The sequence below is a fragment of the Pelophylax lessonae genome, assembly GCF_965119305.1.
Source record: "Pelophylax lessonae genome assembly, chromosome: 7".
Classification (NCBI taxonomy): Eukaryota; Metazoa; Chordata; class Amphibia; order Anura; family Ranidae; genus Pelophylax; species Pelophylax lessonae.
In genome coordinates this window covers 60,370,986-60,396,628 of record NC_138774.1, presented here as the reverse complement: position 1 = coordinate 60,396,628, position 25,643 = coordinate 60,370,986, and the positions used below count along the sequence as shown (strand labels likewise).

Here is a 25,643-nt window from a genome sequence, read left to right as displayed (position 1 = left end):
TTTGTTGTTTTTTTTTTTTAACGCGCAATGGCGGCGATATGCGATTTTTTTTGCGGTACTGCGACATTGCGGAGGACAGATCGGACCCTTGACTGACATTTTTGACACTTTTGGGGTTACCAGTGACATTACTGCAGTAATCAGTGCTATACATATGCACTGTTACTGCAAAAATGACACTGGCAGGGAAGGGGTTAACTTTATTAGAGAGGGAGGGGTTAAGTGTGTCCTAGGGGCGTGTTTCTAACTGTAAAGGGACATGGCTATTGGTGTAAAAACAAAGATCAACGGTCCTACATAGTAGAACCGTCTGATCTTCATTTTTACACAGGGAAGAATGACAGACGGCTTGTTTACATAAGCCGTCCGCCTTTCTCCCTTCACCGGAGCGATCGTGAGTGACCGGCGGACGATCGGGTCCGCCGGTCACACGCACTAACTTGTCAGTGAACGAGCCGGGGCGGGCGCGAGCCCGCCCGCAATTGGCTCGCAAGTCAGTGACAGGCGAGTGACGTACCCCTACGTCACTCTGCCTGGCCGGGGCTGACCGCCGCAGTATATAGTCGTGCGGCGGTCGGCAACCGGTTAATGTATAGAATGCATTGAGGTAAAAATGCCTTATGGCTTTAGAACCACTAAGTATTAGTCCTGATGATAATTATCTCCACTACAGAATGTGATGAATACACCACATTGTTGAGTTGTCACAGGAACAGAACAGGAAATCTTCCAATGGGTAAGCCTGTTCTGGTGACAACTGTCTAAAGCTTTTAGGTTTCGATTTTCATCTGTGTACTTGTTTGGGAGATTTAGCTTCAATATCAGCCCTGGTGACCATTGTGACACACAAAGCGCCCCACTTCCTTGTTCAACTTAATCCGAGCCTTATTAAGCCGCGCGACCGACCTGGCCATGCGCCAGGACGTGCGGGCCACCATATCCGACCAAACTATAAGCAGCGCCGGAAAAGCCGTGCGCAGCCGCAGGAAATCCAACTTGATGTCCCTGATCAAGGCCCGCGCGGACCTGGCCCCCAAATCGTTGCCCCCAGCATGCAGCACCAAAACATCTGGCTGCCTGTCTAACCGGGCGAAACGATGCACTTCCGGAAGGACCCTGCCCCAAGTAAGCCCTGGCACCCCCATCCACCTGACACAAGCCTCCTGCCGAGAAAACCAAGTTGTCTACCATTAGGACGCACATCAGCTCTCCGGGCCCCCCAGAAAACATACGAGTGTCCCAAGATCCAAATGAGGCAGGGGTCCAAACCTACAAGAAAAGGGGACAAAAAACACCAACCAATAATCAGACAACCAGCCGGGCCCCCCACCCCCCCCAGCGATAAAACCAACACCCGCACATACATTACACCAACAGCTGCGGACGTACGTACAACAAGAACCTCCTAGACTCCCAGCGCCCAATGCGTTTTACCGCATCCTCGTTCAACCCCCAGCGCGCAGCCTCCGTGGCCGCCCCGATCCGAAAGGAATGAGATGCAAACTTACTGGCATCCAAACCCAAAGAGCGCACACACTTTCTGAACACCGATATGAATTGAAAACGAGATAACGACGACCCGTCCGCATGCATCAAAAATGAACCGGGCCGCGGAGGGCGGATTGCCCAGTAAGCCTGAACCGCCCCCACCGGGCACAGCGGCGAAGACGGCACCGCGAACAACCGGACACGGACCCCCTTGCCACTCTGGTCCATTTTGGACCGGTGAAGGAGGATAGTAACCCCCTCCCGACCTGCAGAGACATCCTGAACCAATAAGCCCCCCGGCACCGTCCGGGAGGAGCTGACCAATTCCCCAATCCGGAAAGCCCCGAAAAAAGCGAGAGAAAAGGCCACCTTAAACAACACCACCTCATAACACGAGGCGCAGTGCACCCCCAATTGCATGCAAACGTCCTGTAAAAGAGCGAAGGACACCGGGCGCCTAGAGTCCCTCCTCCGATGAGCCCTGGAATAGCCTTTCAACGCCTGTCTCACCAAGAAGTCCTTCGTGAAGTCCTGACAACCCAGAAATTTAAACAGAAAAGCCAAGCCGGACAACTTGCGTGCCACAGCGGAAGCCGACGAGCCCCTCTCAAAATGATCAGAAACAAAAGAAAGTAACACCCACCTGACCTCCGGACCCAGGGGATCCACCGATGCCACCCGTAACACCTCCAGCCACTCCAACCATACCTTGCAATACGCCGACCACGTGGACTCGCTCACCGACTTCCTGATCCATCCAGCGAGGACCCCAAGGCAATCCCCCATAGCCACTCCGGACACGGGACTCCGCGTTGCTCCGCTGCCGGTGCCAACTCCCGGAACCTGTCCCACTGAAACCGAGACAGCGTGTCAGCAATATCATTTTTAACCCCCGGAATGTGCACAGCATACAGGAAAACATTCAACTGTAGACACCGCAAAACCAAATACCTGAGGAGGCGCACCACCGGCTGAGAAGAAGCCGACGCGCGGTTGATTACCTGGACCACCCCGAGATTGTCGCAATGGAGGCGAACCTTCAAATTCCTGAACTCCGCCCCCCAAATCTCCAGAGCCACCACCACCGGGAACAGTTCCAGCAAAACCAAGTTGCTGACCAGCCCCGCCACCTGCCACTCCCCCGGCCAAGGGGCGGCGCTCCACGCCCCCCGGTGAAAAGCCCCGTACCCAGCCGAACCAGCTGCATCGGTAAACAGCTCCAAATCAAAGTTGCTAATCGGCCCGGCCAACCACAAGGATCTACCATTGTACGTGGCCAAAAAACCGTGCCACAGACGCAAGTCATCCCTGTGTTCTTTGTTGAGCCTGACGAAGTGAGTGGGCAATTTCACTCCCGAAGTCGCCGCCGACAGCCGTCGGCAGAAAACCCGGCCCATGGGCATAATGCGGCAGGCAAAATTCAATTTACCCAGCAACGACTGCAAGCTGCGCAACCGAATTTTGCGCAAGCCCAGCACCCCCTCAATTTCAGCTCTCAAAGCCCCCAACTTATCCTCCGGTAGGCGACACTCCATGGCTTCCGAATCCACGACAATGCCCAGGAAGCTGAGCACCGTGGTCGGGCCTTCCGTCTTGTCCGGGGCCAAAGGAATGCCGAAACTCCCCGCCACCTGCTGCAAAGTGGCAAGCAGGATCGCACACCCGTTGGAAGAGGGCGGGCCCACACACAGAAAGTCGTCCAAATAGTGGATCACCGAATTCACACCGGAAACATCCCGAACCACCCACTCCACAAAGGAACTGAAGGTCTCAAACAACGCGCAAGATATGGAGCAGCCCATAGGAAGGCAGCGATCCACATAATACGCCCCTTGCCACCAGCAGCCCAGCAACCGAAAACTATCCGGGTGAACCGGGAGCAACCTGAACGCCGCCTCTATGTCAGATTTGGCCATCAAGGCCCCCCGCCCATAATGACGCACCCAGGCCACCGCGGCGTCAAAGGAAATGTAAGACACCGTACAGGCATCCGGGTCGATGGCGTCATTCACGGACCCACCCTTTGGGAAGGAGAGGTGGTGAATGAGGCGAAACTTATTGGGTTCCTTTTTGGGAACCACCCCCAACGGCGAAACCACCAAGTCTCGCACCGGCACCTCAGGGAACGGGCCCGCCATGCGACCGAGAGCCACTTCCTTGTTCAACTTATCCGACACCACCAAAGGGTGGCGCAATGCCGAACGCAAATACCTCGCCACCGGAGGCACCGAGGCCAAAGAGCAAGGGATACGAAAACCCACCGCAAAACCCTCCCCCAGAAGTCGGGCAGCCGCCCTATCGGGGTACCTATCTAGAAAAGGCCGCAGCCTTTCCACCCTCACCGGCATCGTCCCCTTTTTGCGAAGGCTCTCCGGACCGCCCCTTACCGGACTTAAAACACCGGGACAAGTAATGGGAACCTCCGCAACCAGAGCATTCATGTTTGAAGCGACAGGTGCCACCGAACTTACAGGAACCCTCCTTAAATTGCCAGCAGAAACCCCTCTTCTTTGCGGCCGGCTGTCCCGGGGTCGCAGAACCACTGGCCCCCCCTGGAAAAAACTGATTCGGAGCCTTCGCAGAAGACATGAGCCGCATCCACAGGCTGATGTCCTTGTGGTCCCACCGTAATGACGGCCTAACCGCCTTCCGCTGCCGGAACTGTTCGTCGTACCGCAGCCAGGCCGACCCCCCATAAACCCGATAGGCCTCCCCTATAGCGTCCATGTAACAGAAAAGGGCCGAGCAGTTTTCCGGCGCCTTTTCCCCTATGACGCCCGCCAGAATGGCAAAGGCCTGCAGCCAATTGGTGAACGTCCGCGGGATAAGCCGATAGCGTCGCGCTTCCTCGTCCTCCTTCTTGCGCTCCTCCGGTTTAACCCTGTCCAGGTTGAACTTCTCGAGGGGCAACAGCGTGAAGATTTCCACGTACTCACCCTTCCAGATCTTCTCACGGACTTCCTGTTTCAAATGTGCCCCCAATGGGCCCTCAAAACAAACATATACCTCACCTTTTGCTGAATCGTCCAGACGAACCGCGTCCGCCTTCCCCTCCTTCGCCGTCCCGGTCTTGTCCCCCGCAGCCCCAGCCGTCACTGCCGCCACCGCAGGCGCACCAACAACTTGGGGGGCCGCAGCCACCCCCGCAACTTGCCCCGCGGAAGACGGCCCCGCCAGCCCCGGGGCCCCCACGGGCTCCGTGTCTGAGCCCCCCGCCGGAGGAACCCAAGCCGCCGCAGGAGACAAGCGGCCCCCGCCCCCCGGGGCCAAACGCCCCAAGAGGTCCCGTAGACCCAGGAGGAAGCCCCCCAAGCCCCCATCAGCACCCCCATCCGGGGTCCCCACCCCCACCGGCCGGGACGCCCCTCCCCCTTGAGCCACCCCAGGACTCCCACCCCCCACATCAAACAAGCCCCCCAAATCAGTCAAAGCCAGAGAAGGAACTGTGACCTCACCTGTCTGCCCAGGGGGGGCGCCCCCAGCCGCCGATCCAGCCTCCCTCATCGCCGACCGAACACCGACATCCTCTTCAGCATCCGATCCAGACACCTCGCCTTCCGAACGATCGTCCCCGGACACTGCTGGCATCCGTCCACCAGGTGGCGCACTCCCGGAAGCTGTAGAGCCGAGCGACAGGCGTCCCCGCCCCCTTACTCCAGCTTCGCCCGACGGAGACCTCCGTGATCCAGCTGAACTCTCGATGACCCGGCCACGTGACTTGCCCCGCCGCGTCATCTCTCTGCGCACAGCCGAGGCCGACTCCGAGTCCCGCCGATCCTTGCTGCCACCGACCGCCATGAAGCCACTCCCACGCCGAGGCTCCCCACCGACCGGAGCATCCCCAGTAGGGGAGCCCGCCAGTCCAGTTGCTCCTCGACGAGAGGGACGGGGAGAGACCGAAGGCCGCCTTCTCCCACCACCCCCAGAGCTCCGTTCCTGCAGAGGATTCCTCCCAGAGGCGCGCACGGCTGCAGCGGAGGCACGCTTAGCCGGCGGGCCTGAAGGGTCCCTGTCGGGGCTCCTAGGATGACGCTGAGCTCGAGGGGAAGGGTCCAGTGAAAAACGCTCCGGAGGCCGTGACCGCCGAGCCCGCGGGACCGCAAGCCCCTCTGGTTCCTGGGCAGAGTCCTGAACCCCCATCAACGTGGAGACCTGGGCCCGGAGCCACTCAGTCGCCTTCACCGCGGCAGCGGCCTTGATTTGCTCCAGCAAAACGTCCAACTCCGCCATCGCAGCCGAACCAGAGAAGCCGAGGTGAGATGCTCTGCAGTGCAAAAGGTGGGTGACCAAGCTTCTTCTTCCTTCGTCCGTTGAACTTCCACTGACCTCCAAATCTTAGGGGCCACCCCTCCTAACTGTACCTCAACCCCTCCCAAACTTGATACACCAATCCCTGAATATCCCCAAATCAAAACAATTTATTTTAACCCACACCTGCCCTGTCTCCCCTCTTCACATGGTCATGTCTGCCCTGCGCTATTTTTTTTTTTTTTTCGCTTCGGGCCTTGCTTTGTCTCCACCACAGAACTTGATGGATACATTACCTTGTTGAGTTGTCACAGAAACAGGAGGGGGTATCTTCCAATGGGTAAACCTGTTATGGTGACAACTGTCTAAAGCTTTCAGGTTTCAATTGCCATCTGTGTACCTGGTGGGGAGATTTACCCTCAATATTTGTCCTGATGACCAATATCTCTGGTACAGAAAGTGATGGAAAAACCACATTTTTGAGTTGTCACAGGAACGGGAGGGGGAATATTCCACCTGTTCTGGTGACAAGTGTCTAAAGCTGGCCATAAACCTATAGAATTTCCTACAAAAATGTTAATTTTTTTAATGTTCATTCAATTTGCTAATGGTTAGTGGGATCAAACTGCGCTGTGGTGAGAGCGTCACCAGCATGAGAGTGAGAATGTCTTGGGAGTTTTCCATAACCCAATGGAAAGCAGGTATTGAATATAGTGTGCTATATGTGTTCCAGGTTTAGTAACTACCCCCTGGGCTGGGATGCCAGCTCAAAAATATTACAGTCATATCAATCCTGGCACCTGTAACAATTCAGAGGGCACGTCCAAAAACCCAGAGCATTGGAGAGTAGAGGATGGAGTTGGGGAGCAAGGGGTAAATAAAATGACTTTATGATGGTACTCTAGACAAAAATAAGCATATAACGCCTGCACGGCGGGGGGGGGGGGGGGGGGAGGGGGAGCCCCCTTGCTAGGGTAGTCTGGAAGTTTCCCCTGGATTCAGCTTTAAAACTGAACTCCAGGTATGATCTTATTTGCACACTTACATCCAGCCCAGTACAATAAAGAATGTACTGTATATCTCATACCCAAGGGATTGCTGGGGAAGCTAACAATCACTGTAGTAGTCGGTGCTACTACAGAGACTGCTTCAATTTTCCGGGTCCATGATGTCACCACTCCTCTTCTCCACCTGTACAAGGACATACAAGGCATTCTGTAAATGGCGATAGAGATGAATGAGTGACCCCATGTGGTCAGTGTGCAGTGGGGCACCTGCTTGGCACAGGACCTAGAATTGCGGCAAACATTGTAGGGATGACTACTACAGTGACTGTCCGCTTCCCCAGCAGCCCCTTAGGCATAAAACATACATAATTACATTGTGCTAGGCTGGACCAATGTAACAATGTGACTAAAATAAAAGCTGGAGTTCAGCTTTAATGAGACATTGTGACAAAGGTGAAAACTAAACTAGCCACTATGGGTTTTTTATTTGTTTATATATTATATACATTTATTATATGCATGTACCATTGATCAAATCTGGTTGTTTGCAGAAAGACACCAATGCTGATGTAAGGTGCACACATACATGATATTACATATAAAAATACAACAGAAGAGATGTGTTCTATGTGTTACAAAGAGAAATATTAAAATTAAGAGCATGAGTAGAGGTGCCTCAATTCTTTCTGTGGGATTTTATTGTATCAGCGATATGTGGGAGCTCAGTCCTCTTTATATTGTAATATATACAAAACAGATCCTCTTTATACTCTCATATATGACAGGTCCTCTTTATACTCCTATACATGACAGGTCCTCTTTATACTCTCATATATGACAGGTTCTCTTTTTATTCCCATATATGACAGGTCCTCTTTATACTCTCATATATGACAGGTCCTCTTTATACTCTCATATATGACAGGTCCTCTTTATACTCTCATATATGACAGGTTCTCTCATGGCAGTGAGATCTCACAATGATTTCTTGCCATGGTATACAGAAACCTACATACATGACAGGTCCTCTTTATACCCCTTTACATGACAGGTCCATTCATACCCCCATACATGACAGGTCCCTATTATACCCCTATATATGACAGGTCCCCATTATACCCTTATACATGACAGGTCCCCATTATACCCCCATACATGACAGGTCCCATTATACCCCCATACATGACAGGTCCCATTATACCCCCATACATGACAGGTGCCCATTATACCCCCATACATGACAGGTCCCCATTATACCCCCATACATGACAGGTCCCATTATACCCCCATACATGACAGGTGCCCATTATACCCCCATACATGACAGGTGCCCATTATACCCCCATACATGACAGGTCCCCATTATACCCTTATACATGACAGGTCCCCATTATACCCCCATACATGACAGGTCCCCATTATACCCTTATACATGACAGGTCCCCATTATACCCCCATACATGACAGGTCCCCATTATACCCCCATACATGACAGGTCCCCATTATACCCCCATACATGACAGGTCCCCATTATACCCCTATACATGACAGGTCCCTAATTATACCCCTATATATGATAGGTCCCATTATACCGCCATACATGACAGGTGCCCATTATACCCCCATACATGACAGGTCCCCATTATACCCCTATATATGATAGGTTCCATTATACCGCCATACATGACAGGTCCCCATTATACCCCCATACATGACAGGTCCCCATTATACCCTTATACATGGCAGGTCTCCATTATACCCCCATACATGACAGGTCCCCATTATACCCCTATATATGACAGGTCCCTAATTATACCCCCAAACATGACAGGTCCCCATTATACTCCTATACATGACAGGTCCCCATTATACCCCTATACATGACAGGTCCATTTATACCCCTATACATGACAGGTCCCTGTTATACTCCTATACATGACAGGTCCCCATTATACCCATATACATGACAGGTCCCTAATTATACTCCTATACATGTCAGGTCCCCATTATACCCCTATACATGACAGGTCCCATTATGCCCCCATACATGACAGGTCCCCATTATACCCCTATACATGACAGGTCCCTATTATACCCCCATTCATGGCAGGTCCCCATTATACCCTCATACATGACAGGTCCCTAATTATACGCCCATACATGACAGATGACAGGTCCCAAATTATACCCCTATACATGACAGGTCCCCATTATACCCCTATACATGACAGGTCCCCATTATACCCCCATACATGACAGGTCCCCATTATACCCCTATACATGAAAGGTCCATTTATACCCCCATACATGACAGGTCCCCATTATACCCCTATACATGACAGGTCCATTTAAACCCCCATATATGACAGGTGCCTGTTATACCCCCATAAATAACAGGTCCCCGTTATACCCCCATACATGACAGGTCCCCATTATAACCCTATACATGACAGGTCCATTTATACCCCTATACATGACAGGTCCCCATTATACCCCCATACATGACAGGTCCCCATTATACCCCCATACATGACAGGTCCCCATTATACCCCTATACATGCCAGGTCCCCATTATACCCCCATACATGACAGGTCCCCATTATACCCCTATACATGCCAGGTCCCCATTATACCCCCATACATGACAGGTCCCCATTATACCCCTATACATTACAGGTCCCTATTATACCCCCATACATGACAGGTCCCCATTATACCCCTATACATGACAGGTCCCTAATTATACCCCCATACATGACAGGTCCCTATTATACCCCAATACACGGCAGGTGCCCATTATACTCCTATCCATGACAGGTCCCCATTATACCCCTATACATGACAGGTCCCCATTATACCCCTATACATGACAGGTCCCCATTATACCCCTATACATGACCGGTCCTCACATGGCAGTGAGATCTCAGGATGATGACATCTTGCCATTGTATACAGAAACCTGTTTTTTTCATAGAACCCAATATGGCCATTTCACTTGTGACTCTTGGCTGCCATAGAGAGTCATGCGACCCCTAGTATCTGAGATATATGTATACACACACACACACATATATATATTTTTTTTTCTCCCTTATTTTGGGATGTACATACCATGCGTTGCTGAGCCTGGAACTCCCTCTCTCTCTCCAGCCGATATTGTTCGATCTCACCCTGCGCCTCCTCCTTCGCCTGCTTCAGGCGCCGAGCTTTGCCTAGAGATGGAAGAAGTAATCAGCTGTACGGGAACATCCATCCCTCTTATCACCCCCCCCCCCCCAGACAAACACAGAGACCCCAATCTTACGTTTCCTGGCCTCTGCCACCCTCTCAGCAGCTCTCTTCTCCGCCTGCAGCAGCTGCTGGATGCCCTGTGACTGGCTGGTCATGGTGCCACTACAATAGAATGGGAATAGAATAGAATGGGATCTCTATTCAGGAAATGGCTTTTAGATGTATTTGGATCCTCTGTGCAGCTGTCACTGCGTCCTCTGTGCAGAGCCCTTCCCCCTCCCCCTGTGCTCTGCCTTCATCATCCTCCAACATCATCTCCTTATCCCTCCCTCTATAGGTACCAATGACAGACTGTTCTCCTTCCCTCATCCTCAGCGTCATCTCTTCCTCCCCCCACACCTCTATGAGGACCACTAATACACCACATACTTCTTCCTTCACCGCCATCCCCTCCTCCAACCATTGATCACTATCATATCAGCATCACCTCTTCCATGCATTGATCACTATCATATCAGCTTCACCCCTTCCATGCATTGATCACTACCATATCAGCATCACTTCCTCCATGCATTGATCACTACCATATCAGCATCACTTCCTCCATGCATTGATCACTGCCATATCAGCATCACCCCTTCCATGCATTGATCACAACCATATCAGCATCACTTCCTCCATACATTGATCACTGCCATATCAGCATCACCCCTTCCATGCATTGATCACTACCATATCAGCATCACTTCCTCCATACATTGATCACTGCCATATCAGCATCACCCCTTCCATGCATTGATCACTACCATATCAGCATCACTTCCTCCATGCATTGATCACTACCATATCAGCATCACTTCCTCCATGCATCGATCACAACCATATCAGCATCACCCCTTCCATGCATTGATCACTACCATATCAGCATCACCCCTTCCATGCATTGATCACAACCATATCAGCATCACTTCCTCCATGCATTGATCACTACCATATCAGCTTCACCCCTTCCATGCATTGATCACTACCATATCAGCATCACTTCCTCCATGCATTGATCACTACCATATGAGCATCACTTCCTCCATACATTGATCACAACCATATCAGCATCACCCCTTCCATGCATTGATCACTACCATACCAGCATCACTTCCTCCATGAATTGATCACAACCATATCAACATCACTTCCCCCATGCATTGATCACAACCATATCAACATCATTTCCTCCATGCACTGATCACTACCATATGAGCATCCCCTCCTCCATCCATTGGTTGCTTCCATATCAGCATTCCTTCCTCCATCCATTATTCACTACCACATCAGCATCCCCTCCTCCATCCATTAATCACTGCCACATCAGTATTCCCTCCTCCACCCACTAAACAATACCATATCAGCATCCCTTCCTCCATCCATTGGTTGCTTCCATATCAGCATTCCTTCCTCCATCCATTATTCACTGCCACATCAGTATTCCCTCCTCCACCCACTAAACAATACCACATCAACATCCCCTCCTCCATCTATTATTCACTACCACATCAGCATCCCCTCCACCAACCACTAATCAATACCACACCAGCATCCCCTCTTCCAACCACTAATCACTACCATATCAGCATCCCTTTCCCCATGCATTAATCACAACCACATCAGCATCCCCTGGATGGAGGGGATTCTGATATAGCAGGGATCAATGGATAGAGGAGGTGATGGTGATATGATAGTGATCAATGGATGGAGGAGAGGATGCTGATATGGTAGTGAGCAAGGGACAGAGGAGGGGATGCTGATATGGTAGTGATCAGTGGATGGAGGAGGGGATGCTGATTTGATGGTGATCAATGGATGGAGGAGGGGATGCTGATTTGATGGTGATCAATGGATGGAGGAGGGGATGCTAAGATGGGTAGTGATCAATGGATGGAGGAGGGAATGCTGATAGTACTTATCAATGGTTGGAGAAGGGGATGCTGATATAGTAATTATCACTACTATATCAGCATCCCTTCCTCTATCCATTGATCAATACTATCAGCATTCCCTCCTTCATCCATTGATCTCTACCATATCAGCATTCCTTCCACCATCCATTGATCAATACTATCAGCATTCCCTCCTCTTCCCTCATGTATAAAGTGGATTGGTTTTCTACGCAGAGCTGAACCAAATTTGACTCTCCAGTTTTAGTAAATCTACCCCATAGAGTCTCTTCTGTTATAAAAAAAAATATATATATATATATATATATATATATATATATATATATATATATATATATATACACACACACCTGTCAGCATAAAAAAAAAAAAGAAAAAGAAGAACTTTAGTTCTGCTTTAGAGGATATCTAAAGAGCATAAATGTAGTATATTGTATCTAGATGTGGCGGCTGCATTAGATTTATTTTTTAAGCTTAGTATATTTCTGGTTAAAATTGTAGCACTGGGCTGGGCTCTTTAAAGCGGGACTGTAAAATCCTGTGAGCTGGCAGGCTTTTTTTTGCAGAAGAGACATGCATTATTTCTTCTGCAATAGAACAACCCTACCTACCTGCTTGCTGTTTCCTCTGGCCCTTTAAACTGAGCTGTGCATGCTGAGAGGCTAGTACAACATGGACCTCAGTGACTGAGTGGTGTTAACAGTTGTGTGTGTGGGGGGGGGGGGGGGGCACTGAAGTGAAATTCACATATATATCAACCCTTTTAATTAAAAGGAATAACAGCCTAGCGTACCAGGCTCTACAGTTTATAAATGAGTCAGGGGGCTGGGGCTTTAACAGACAGGTGGACCCCCCAAGGAAAGCGGAAGTTCATATGGGTATTGGAGATTTTAGTTTACTAAAATACGACTAAAACTAAAACAATTCAGATGATTAAAATTATGACTAAAACTAAAATTACATTTCAGTCAAAGGTCCATGACATCAAAATTATCAGTGCTGTAAAACAAAAACTGTATAGCAATGGATAAGGACTTTGAAAGTTATAAGCTTTAAAAATCCCAAAATAAATCAAAACCAAAATCATTACATTTTCCCCTTAGAATGCACTATTAAAGAGGAAGTAAACCCTCCTCTGCAAGTTGTACCTATAGGTAAGCCTATGATAAGACTTACCTATAGGTACTGTAAATATCTCCTAAACTTGTACTGTTTAGGAGATATTTACCTTACATGCAGCCAGTGACATCACTGGCGCATGCGCTCTGAAGGAACGGCCGCTGGGCCCCGTGCCCTGACCGTCGGCTCCTGTGCGCATGCGCGGGAGTGACGTAATCGCGGGTCCAGCCAATCAGATGGCCGGATGCCGCGAACCCGGAAGAAGGGTGACAGAAAATGTCACCCACGAGAGAGGTGAGCGGTCGGCGCCTCGGGGGTTTGTTCTTAGGTAAGTATTTCATAATGAGTTAGTATGCAATGCGTACTAGCTCATTATGTGTTTGCCTTTCAGGTTTTTTTTTTTTTTTTTCAAAAAAAAAATTCGGAGGTTTACAACCTCTTCAAAGAAGTCAAATGAAGAGTCTTATGTAGTGTACAATAAAAAAAATTATAGTGCAGCGCTAAACATAAATAATGCAAATAATCATTACAAATTTATTAAAATGCATATAACACATATAAAGTCCATAAAGTCCTTAAAGATGGCAAATCTCCAGTGTGAGAAAGGTAGATATAAACACCACTTCAACCGTGATACCTCCACCACAGAAAATACAGCCTCTCACCTCCTGCATTCGACCACCAGGGGTCACTAAGCCTTTAAGCAGTATTGGAAGACAGCCAAAGGACCAGCAGAGCAACAATATCCACAGGATTCACAGGATCCCAAAAGACTCATATTCAGATGTCCGAAAAGACAAATAAAAAGGATCTAATGCTCTCCGTTTGATAGGACATTTATTTGAGTAAGCATAAAAGAATAAAACTCACATAGATGGCACTTACACAGTGCTAAGGTGCAAGCATATGTTCAAATCATCGGAGCGACGCGGGTGACATCAGACTCCTCCCCCGCACGCGTTACGTCAGTGGGCTTGCACCTTAGCACTGTGTCAGTGCCATCTATGTGAGTTTCATTCTTTTATGCTTACTCAAATAAATGTCCTATCAAACGGAGAGCATTAGATCCTTTTTATTTATCTTTTCGGATGTCTGAATTTGAGTCCTTTGGGATCCTGTGAGGGTAATGGTGCCAGTTTACGCAGTAATAACCCCTAGTATTGGTGCCAGTTTATGCAGTAATAACACCTAGTAATGGAGCCAGTTTACGCAGTAATAACCCCTAGTATTGGTGCCAGTTTATACAGTAATAACACCTAGTAATGGAGCCAGTTTACGCAGTAATAACACCTAGTAATGGAGCCAGTTTACACAGTACAAGTCTCTAGTATTGGTGCCAGTTTTTGCAGTAATAGCATCATCAGCCAGCTAGGCTACCTGCAGAAACCGTGAGGACACATTCATTGGTACCAGAGTGGATTCATCCAGACCTAGGCTGCCCCGGAAGGAGGATATTTAGCATCAGGAGAGTTTGTGATCAGCCCTATGCCAATAATCATCCGGTAAGAGGCTCATCCTCCCTTTTGAGTGGTGTTTTCCAGCACATATCCTCACTTGGGCATTTTTTTCATCTGGATTCTAATATCTATACGCCCTTAAGATTTCCATTCTCTGGTAAGGGGCCAGTCCAGACATGGTGGTGGGATCACCTGCACCTTAAGTTGCTGTGAATTTTACACCTGGAAGTCACTGTATATATCACATGATATCACGGACATTGTTTTGGACTTTATGCACCTTATCTCATTTGCACTTTTAAGAGTTTTATTTTTTGGCACTTTATATTAGTGTGCGTTTTTCTTAATTTCATACTGTTGATTTACTTTTTGTCCTTTGAGGCACATTAGTTATATCATTCAATATTCACTGTGAGATGTGTTTATTATCAGTTTTGTGACTAATTTATTTTGATATCACTTGATTGGTTCACCCCAACCTGATTGGTTGACACATATGAGTTTACCGCACCTGCTTTTTTATTTATAGTATTTTTCCCGATTGGTTCTAAGGTTGCAGCTTTACTTTACTTCATCCAGCGCACTTCTTCTATACCAAAGTAATAGCCCCTAGTATTGGTGCCAGTTTTTGCAGTAATAGCCCCTAGTATTGGTGCCAGTTCACACATTAATAACCCCTAGTATTGAAACCAGTTTATGCATTAATAGCCCATAGTATTGGTGCCAATTTACATAGTACAAGCCTCTAGTATTGGTGCCAGTGTACGCAGTAATAGCCCCTAGGATTGGTGTTAGTTTATACAGTAATAACCCCTAGTATTGGTGCCAGTTTACGCAGGAATAGCCCCTATTATTGGTACCAGTTTACGCAGTAATTACTCCTAGTAATGGCGCCAGTTTATGCAGTAATAACCTCTACTAATGGTGGCAGTTTACGCAGTAATAGCCCCTAGAATTAGTGGCAGTTTACGCAGTAATAACCCTGAGTATTGGTGCCAGTTTACACAGAATCAAAGCCTAGTATTGGTGCCAGTTTACGCAGTAATAACCCCTAGTATTGGTGCCAGTTTACACAGTAATAGCCCCTAGTATTGGTGCCATTTTATGCAGTAATAACCCCTAGTAATGGTGCCAGTTTATGCAGCAATAACCCCTACTAATGGTGGCAGTTTACGCAGTAATAGCCCCTAGTATTGGTAGCAGTTTACACAGTAATAGCCCCTAGTATTGGTAGCAGTTTAAGCAGTATTAGACCCTAGTTTTGGTGCCAGTTTATGCAGTAAAAACTCTAGTATTGGTGCTAGTTTACACAGTATTAGAGCCTAGTATTGGTGCCAGTTTATGCAGTAATAACCCCTAGTATCTGTGCCAGTTTACGTAGTAATAAAGTCTAATATTGGTGCCAGTTTACGCTGTAATAAAGCCTAGTATTAGTGTCATTCTACCCAGTAGATGCCATGCTTTCAGTGTGGAGGAGGCAGGGAAGAATAGTGAGACCTGCCAACCACAGTGATGAAAGTGCTAGGGCCAGCGGCGACAGTGGCGGCGGTCTTAACACTTTTATCAACTTCATGGGAGATCTTTATGATTTCCCCGTGGGTCTCCTGATGCGATACATTACAGCGCACCTCTCCATCTGGGACCCCTTTCCTCCACCACACACAGTGGCGAAACTAAAGGGGAAGGCTGCTACAGCGCATCTCTAAATCCGGGACTCACGCCCCTACAGCAAGGGTGCCCAACCTTTTGAGGAGCGAAGGCCACTTTAGCGACCTGTTAACTGGTCGCAGGCCACAATGAGTGGAGCAGGCAGATGACAGGTCCGTGTCAGCATATGCAGATTAGACACGGACACAGCCCGCTCTACTCTACGGGCCCTCTGATCCGCCCAGACAGAAGGGGACCAATCTGTTTTTTTAAGTTGATCGGATTGGAGATAGGCAGGTGTAAATGGGCACAAGTCCATTTACATCTGCGACACTTTAGAGGTGAATGGGGGGAAAAACAGACAGGGTTGTACTGGTTGTGTGAAAGGAGCCTAAGGCTGCTTTCACACGGATGCACTGCGGTTTACCTGCACCTCAACTGACCTCAATCTTCACTTCTTCCTCATGATTCCTGCATGTATAGCTGGCTGCTGCTGTCCCCCAGACAGGTATGGCTGGTGGCTGCTGCTGGCTATCCTTCAGGGCTGGTACTGCTGGTGGGTACTGCTGGCTGGTACTGCTGGTGGGTCCTGTCACAGGCAAAGTACACTTGGTGACAGGAGCCAGAACTATACAGGAAGCATTGGCTCTGCTTCCTCTAGTGTCTGCTCCGTTCTTCACAATAATACTCTGGGATGGCGGTGACCCACAATCTGGGCTTACCGACTTGCCATCCCAGAGCAGGAGGTGGGATCCTGTTGGGTAGGGGGCACATGGAGGGGGGGGCAAGCATAATGTTGGGGGGAGCCATGGTCGCTTCCCCCCAGTGACGCCACTGGACTCTCGCAACCATTTTCCATGACTCTTGATTAACCACTTAAAGAGCAGGCTTTTTCTGGCACTTTTTGTTTACAAGTAGAAATCAGTATTTTTGCTAGAAAATTACTTTAACTTTAAAATTAACCCCCAAACATTATACTTTTTTTTTTAGCAGAAAGCCCAGGGAATAAAATGGCGATCATTGCAATTTTTTGTCACACGGTATTTGCACAGCGGTTTTGCAAATGTCATTTTTTTGGGAAAAAAAAAGACGGGATTTATTTTGTTACTCACCTTAAAATGCCTTTTTTTGTTCCTTGATGGACACGGCTGCTTCGTCTTTATCCATGAACAAACAGGGTTTCATAGCCCCACCTACAGGATTAGGACACTAAGCAGAAAAAAGAAAAAAAAAAACTCGGCACCTCCTATGGGCAGTCCTCTCTGGGCAAAAAACCCCTCTCTGCTATAAATCTCCAGTCACTCAGTCACAAGCAGTGTCAAAGGAGAAACTCCATAGAGGGGTTGGGTTCATCAATTAACTCAGAGAAAGGGATTTTTACGGTAACAAAAAAAAAAAATCTATTTTTTTCTTACGTTCATTGACAGACATAGCTGCTTCTTTTTTATCCATGAACTGGCAGGGATGTCCCTAAGTAGTAACAACAAAAGATAATCTAAAACAGTATCTCTCCTCTGCTCAAGTGGTATGTGGGAAGGTGAGAGGTCTTGTGTGGTCTTTGTTATCACCACCTAGGGTCTTGCTGCCCCCTCAGGACCTTGGGTATCCAAATATACTGAAAAACAGCAAGAGAAGGGTGCACCGACTTTGTGCATTACCACTTACAAAATGTATTAAAGCCCAAAAAAGCATACATTGTTCTTACAAATGCATGATAGTTGCACACATGTAAAGGAAAATGCAACCAATTGCCTCCAGGACTGCCAGGATAGTCCTATGGTGCTGGATGACACAATGACGTACGTCTGCATATGCCTGGCTGATGCATTTCAAGGGAGAACCCTCTTTTTCAAGGGTGTAGATAGCTGGGATGGAGTTTGTTTACTGATGGTCTATAACATCCACAAAAGTGAGAGACCACTCAGTGCAAACTGCTACCCCTGTGTATACAAACCAGCCATACACATACACCAATTGCAAAAAATGATGGTAATAATAACAAAGGTAAAATGATGCTAAAAACCAAAAGCAAGAATAAAAAAGATAGATGTTATGAATCGTTAACAGAGCCAACATCATTCCTAAGCAGTGCCCCCAATGGGCAAACCAACCAATGGAGACAAAACCAAGAACAACATGCCAACACTACGAATCACCCCAAGGGGTGCCTGAGAGTACTGAATAGCCGCCCACAAACCTTTGCAGCCAAAACCAGCATCAGAAGATGCTAAAACATCAACTCTATAAAACTTTGTAAACATGTGCACAGACGACCAGGTCGCCACTTGGCATACCTGAGAAACAGATGCCTGATGTTGGAACACCCAGAAGGCGCTAACCGCCCTGGAGCATGCCGTAATAGGGTTCCTGTCCCTTAATGGCATACACCCGCACCATCGTCTGCCAAATCCAGCTAAAAAAGTGGCAGAAGAGGCTGCCAATTCTTCGCTTGGACCATCCATGAGCCCTAAGATAGAATCGGACCTCCAGAAAGCAGCTGCCGCAGAAAGGTACACGCAAATCGCAAAACCACGTCCAAGGAGTGCAGAGCCACCTCCTTAGGATGCGATGGCTGAGGACACAGAGAAGGAAGGACAATATCTTCATACAAATGAAAATCTGACACCACCTTCATTAGAAAGGAAGGGGAAGGTTGAAGCACCACCTTGTCCTTGTGTAAAAAACAATTAAGGCCGCTTGCAGAACAAAACCGCCAATTCCAACACCTGGTGATAACGACTAGGAAGGTAACTTTCTTTGAAGTATAAGCAAGTGAATATCCTGACTCTCTCAAGGGAGGCTTCTGAAGAGCCGACAGTACCAAGCTCAAATCCCATGGTGGCAACGGAGTACGCACAGGAGGCACAACAAGATGAACACCCTGAAGGAAAGTGTAAACCAAGAATGCATGGCCAAGGAGCACTGAAGGAAAACAGCCAGAGCAGAGACTTGACCTTTGATCGTGCTCAACACAGGTTTCTGATCCACACCATGTCACTGAGAAGGAGCGAGGATGGAACCCCCCCGGCTTGACACCAAACTATATAGGTTCTCCAGGTGCAATGAGAAATCTTTAGGGAGGTAGACGTAAGGGCCTTTAACATAGTCGGAATCACCTGGCTTTTAAGAACCACGTTCCCTCAAAGCCAACGATTGTAAAGCAGGGTGGAAGACCTGCCCTTGAGACAGAAGATTGTCCCAAAGAGGTAGGCACCAGGGAAAGTCACCACCAACCACATCACATCAGCATATCACGGACGGCAGGGCCAGTCCGGGGGCCTCTAGTATGATTTGGATCCCTTCACACTATTCTTCGTAATAGACAAGGATTCAAGAGGGGTGAGTAAATGAGATTGTACTGCCACCATGGCACCACTAACGGATCCATTGCATCTGCCAGATGATCCAACGATCTTGCCAAAAACCATGAACCTCCTGTTTGAGGCGGGATGCCACAAGATCCACTTGACACTAGAGGGCGCCACCCATCATGCCTCCCTGGTTTACATGAAAATTGCCACTAGGCTACTAAAACATGGCCACCGTCGACCCAAGCTAAATGGTGGCCGTGACTGGTGCCTCTTGAGCCCAGGCAGGGCCACAACAGCAGCAGTGTCCCTCCCCCAGCTGCAGGACAGAGACACCCGGCCTGCACCAGCAGGGAGTAAGGGGGGAGGGGGGGCAGACAGAGGGAGCAAACCAAGACGGGCTCAAGCCAGAGCTTCTCCAGTAAACATGCAAGATCCCCGTGTCCTCCACTGTGGTTGGTAGCATCCACACTGCTAATCCACCTGGAATGCTGCCAAAAGGAGGGTAAGAGGGGGTAAGAGGAGACCCATAGGGACCAACCACCCCTGGGAGCACCTGCGCCCCACATCCCATCAAGGAAAGGAAGAGGGGGGCTACTTACCGATCCATTGGAGCATGCAGGTAAGGCTCCTGTGACAGATCTTCCTCTCCACTGAAGTGGGGGGACTGTCGGCCAGGGGTAGCACTGTGACATAGACTAAAGGTGCCAGGTCATATGTGTCCCCGTGAGATGTTTAATTTGTTGGCCACCCCGATCCATGGTGCATTGTCGAAGCCGACCAAGCGCAGAGGTAGTGGTCTGCACGCGCTCGCTGGTCAGACTGGGCTGACCACTGGATCTAGATTATCCAGCCCGTCGCCCAGCCTGAATGTTGATAGAAGACACTAGGCAAAATGACTGTAGGCCCATAGCACAGAGGGGGTTTTATTCCCAGAGAGGACTGCCCATAGGAGGTGCTGATTTATTTATTTATTTTTTGCCTAGTATCCCATTTCTGTAGGTGGGGCTGCAAAACCCTGTTTGTTTATGGATAAAGAAGAAGCAGCTGTGTCCATCAATGAACGAAAGAGAAAAACACTTTAGAGAATAAAAAAAAAAACAATAGTTACCCCATTTTTTTTTTGTATAATGTGAAAAATGATGTTACGCCAAGGAAATAGATACCTTACATGTCACACTTTAAAAATGTGCACACTCGTGGAATGGGGACAAATTATGGCACTTAAAAATCTCCATAGACAATGATTTAAACACCTTTACAGGTTACCTGTTTAGAGTTACAGAGGTGGTCTAGTGCTAGAATTATTGCTCTCACTCTAGTGTTCGCCCATTACCGTTTACATATGAGTGCGCGACTTACATATGTGTTCACTTCTGTGTGCGAGCACAGAGGGATGGAGCGCTTTAAATTTTTTTAAAATTATTAATATTCATTTTACACCATCCATTTATTTTTTATCTCTTTTTTTACTATTACAAGGAAAGTAAACATTCTTTGTAATGCAAGCCTGATTCCAAAAAAAAGTTGGGACACTGTATGAATTGTGAATAAAAACAGAATGCAATGTTGTGGAACTTTCAAATTTCCATATCTTATTCAGAATACAACATAGATGACATATCAAATGTTTAAACTGAGAAAATGTATAATTTTAAGGAAAAAATAAGTTGATTTTAAATTTTATGGCATCAACACATCTCAAAAAAGTTGGGACAAAGCCATGCTTACCACTGTGTGGCATCCCCTCTTCTTTTTATAACAGTCTGCAAACGTCTGGGGACTGAGGAGACAAGTTGCTCAAGTTTAGGAATAGGAATGTTGTCCCATTCTTGTCTAATACAGGCTTCTAGTTGCTCAACTGTCTTAGGTCTTCTTTGTCGCATCTTCCTCTTTATGATGCGCCAAATGTTTTCTATGGGCGAAAGATCTGGACTGCAGGCTGGCCATTTTAGTACCCGGATCTTCTACGCAGCCATGATGTTGTAATTGATGCAGTATGTTGTCTGGCATTGTCATGTTGGAAAATGCAAGGTCTTCCCTGAAAGATGGGAGCTTATGTTGTTCTAGAACTTGGATATACCTTTCAGCATTGATGGTGCCTTTCCAGATGTGTAAGCTGCCCATGCCACCCTCACTCATGCAACCCCATACCATCAGAGATGCAGGCTTCTGATCTGAGCGCTGATAACAACTTAGGTCGTCCTTGTCCTCTTTAGTCCGGATGACATGGCGTCCCAGTTTTCCAAAAAGAAATTCATATTTTGATTCGTCTGACCACAGAACAGTTTTCCACTTTGCCACAGTCCATTTTAAATGAGCCTTGGCCCAGAGAAAACACCTGCGCTTCTGAATCATGTTTAGATATGGCTTCTTTTTTGGCCTATAGAGTTTTAGCTGGCAACAGCGAATGGCACGGTGGATTGTGTTCACCGACAATGTTTTCTGGAAGTATTCCTGAGCCCATGTTGTGATTTCCATTACAGTAGCATTCCTGTATGTCATGCAGTGCCGTCTAAGGGCCCGAAGATCACAGGCATCCAGTATGGTTTTCCAGCCTTGACCCTTAAGCCCCGTACACACGTACCGATCGTCGGCCGAACGATCGGCCGTCTTTTGTCCGAGGGCTGTCTTGTCTGTTGAAAAGTGCAAAAGACTGCACATGAATTTTGTCGGCCAACAACAGCCGACTGCAGAAGTGATGTCATGTGATGGTTAACTTTCCTTGTCTTTTTTCTTTTCTGAGCATGCCCAGTCTTGCAAATCTGCTGTCTGTCGGCCGAAATCTGTACTGACTGGCGGAAAATCGGCCGTTCTGGTGTTGGCCAACAAAAATTTTAATGCTTGCACGACAGATTCTGTTCGGCCGAAAATGCGCTGTCGGCTGTCGGAAGCATCATACTAACAAGCCTACAATCGGCCGATCGGTCGTCAGCCGAATCTTTACGGCCGACAATCGGTACGTGTGTACGGGCCTTTACACACAGAGATCATTCCAGATTCTCTGAATCTTTGGATGATATTATGCACTGTAGATAATGATAACTTCAAACTATTTGCAATTTTTCTCTGAGAAACTCCTTTCTGATATTGCTCCACTATTTTTCGCCACAGCATTGGGGGAGTTGGTGATCCTCTGCTCATCTTGACTTCTGAGAGACACTGCCACTCTGAGAGGCTCTTTTTATACCCAATCATGTTGCCAATTGACCTAATAGGTTGCCAATTGGTCCCCCAGCTGTTCCTTATATGTACATTTAACTTTTCCTGGCCTCTTCTTGCTACCTGTCCTAACTTTTTTGGAATGTGTAGCTCTCATGAAATCCAAAATGAGCCAATATTTGGCATGACATTTCAAAATGTCTCACTTTCAACATTTGATATATTATCTATATCTATATTATATTGTGAATAAAATATAAGATTATGAGATTTGTAAATTAGCCCATTCCTTTTTTTACGCAAAAATTGTAGAGTGTTCCAACTTTTTTTGGAATTGGGTTGTAGAAAGGATAAAGAGATCACAAAGACCCAAAATCTCTTCTTTAAAGTATTAGGGAAAGATCCGCGCTTAGGCTAGAGGAGGGTAGTAGAGTAAAGCCCCGTACACACGTACCGATCGTCGTCATACAAACGTTCGTCTTTTCTCCCCGGGATGTCGATGTCTGTTGAAAAGTGCAAAGACAGCACAAGAATTTTGTCCGCCGACTTCAGCTGACTGCAGAAGTGATGTCATGTAATGGTTAACTTTCCCTGTGTTTTTTCTTTTCTGAGCATGCCCAGTCTTGCAAATCTGCGGTCTGTCGGCTGATTTCTGTACTGACTGGCGAACAATCGTCCGTTCTGGTGTCGGCATACAAAAATTTTTATGTTTGCAAGAAAGACTCTTGTCCGCAGAATGTGCGCAGACAGCTGTCGGAGGCACCATACTAACAAGCGTACAATCGGCAGATCTTTTGTCCGCCGACGTTTGTATGACGACGATCGGTACGTGTGTACGGGCCTTAAGAGCACTAGAAAAAGGTCAATCGGCTGCAGCCCACTTCGGAATATAATCCCAAAGGATTATACACAAATATGTGGGAAAAAGGGGGAAGTGTTTGGCGCTGCCAATATGTGTGTGATAAAGTGGTTAATAAATTATTGTGCCTGATGTATTGCTTATTGTTGTTAAAAATGCAGTAGTGTAACGTGATATCACATAAAACTCATAATCATGTAAAACTCTTAATCATGTAAAACAGCATAGGTTAGATATAAATAATAAATGATGCTATAACTGGTAAAATAAGTACAAATTAGTGCCTCTCAAGTGCAGGTGAGAACAGTGATGTTGTGATATGTGCAGTATGAGTGGTAAGCACCACCCAAACTTAAAAGGAAAGAAAAAAGTGCCCACAATGATAAAGCTTTAAAATTACATATATAGAGTGAGCCAGAATAGATAAATAAATAAATGTGGTGTATGAAATCACTAAACCGTGATGTAAGAAAAATTGTAAGAAAAAGGTATTAAAACCTCCAGGAGTATACTCAATTTAATGAGTGTGATAACAGATATTGGAACCTGGCTGAGTGAATAACGTGAACCGTGACAAGAAGTGATCAACAAAAAATATATCAGCCTTAAAAAGGTCCCAAAAAACTGTAAAGAATGGTGGTCAAGAAATATTTAGTGAGCCAATAAAAAAAAAAAATACAGAATTCAAAGTGTAGATATATATATATAAATATAAATGCCTTAAAAGGAGTATATTGCCAAATAAAAATATAAATATAAGTCCTCAGAGCCAAAAATAGTAAAAATAGTCCAAAATAGTGATAATAAGTGCCATAAAAAATTCTGGTGCCACGGGGTGGGTGGTGGTGTGGATTAATCAGGTGCTCCCCTAAGCCGTGGGTCCGGTGCTCCCCTTTCTAGTAAATACCAAGCTTACCAGAAAGATTTCCCCACACAGGGGTGGAATGCAAGTCGATACTTATGGGGATCGCTCCCAAGGAAGGGGGGTCCGGTCGCCTGGTTCGCTTAACACCTGGTCCACTCTGCTCAGTCACGTCTCCCGTGTCCAGAATAAGTGGTATATGTATTATGGGTATCCCAACCTTATTGCTCCATAATGGCCATCCCAGGACATATGCAAAGAAAATGCGTCCAATAGTGGAGTAACGTTTTTAACAATCTTTATTCTATCCAAGTAAAAGCAGGTACTCACATAAATAGCAGCAGAAGTATACAATCATATGCAATAGGAGCCGCAAGGTCCTCTTTGGCGGTGTAGCTATAAGCGGTGTTTGCTCCACCGATCGGATCTGCGTCCCAAGCCGGTATACTGAACACAAAGCTTTGTGTTCAGTATACCGGCTTTGAATTCTGTATTTTTTTTTTTTATTGGCTCACTAAATATTTCTTGACCACCATTCTTTACGGTTTTTTGGGACCTTTTTAAGGCTGATATATTTTTTGTTGATCACTTCTTGTCACGGTTCACGTTATTCACTCAGCCAGGTTCCAATATCTGTTATCACACTCATTAAATGGAGTATACTCCTGGAGGTTTTAATACCTTTTTCTTACATCACGGTTTAGTGATTTCATACACCACATTTATTTATTTATCTATTCTGGCTCACTCTATATATGTAATTTTAAAGCTTTATCATTGTGGGCACTTTTTTCTTTCCTTTTAAGTTTGGGTGGTGCTTACCACTCATACTGCACATATCACAACATCACTGTTCTCACCTGCACTTGAGAGGCACTAATTTGTACTTATTTTACCAGTTATAGCATCATTTAATTTTTATATCTAACCTATGCTGTTTTACATGATTAAGAGTTTTACATGATTATGAGTTTTATGTGATATCACGTTACACTACTGCATTTTTAACAACAATAAGCAATACATCAGGCACAGTAATTTATTAACCACTTTATTTATCACACACATATTGGCAGCGCCTAACACTTCCCCCTTTTTCCCACAAAATCTCTTCTTTACCTTTAAAAGCAAAAGATCAAAAAAAATATATATATTTTTGATCTTTCGCTTTTTTTTTCTTTCTTCCAGCCTGGACCGGAAGTGACATCATGACGTCGCTTCGGTCCTCCAAGGCCATAGAGTCGATCAGTGTCAACTCTCTGATCGCCTATAGGAACAGAGGGTCGCACTGCCCAATAGTTTC

The 25,643-nt window shown here is 46.9% G+C and overlaps 2 protein-coding genes across 2 annotated transcripts in view; both read right to left on the bottom strand.

Annotated features, from left to right (window-relative positions):
* The window catches only part of NEU1 (neuraminidase 1), an 89,729-nt gene that overhangs the window by 3,667 nt on the left and 60,419 nt on the right, over positions 1-25,643 (bottom strand). The window contains exon 6 of the mRNA XM_082263543.1: positions 9,855-9,955. Coding sequence (XP_082119669.1) covers positions 9,855-9,955 — 101 coding nt within the window. The remainder of the gene's footprint in view (positions 1-9,854; positions 9,956-25,643) is intronic.
* Positions 3,796-7,738, bottom strand: LOC309559768 (uncharacterized protein; the record flags this gene model as incomplete). Its single annotated transcript, XM_082263203.1, has 2 exons — positions 3,796-4,583; positions 7,723-7,738. The coding sequence occupies 2 exons, from the start codon at positions 7,736-7,738 to the stop codon at positions 3,796-3,798; spliced, it is 804 nt and encodes a 267-aa protein (XP_082119329.1).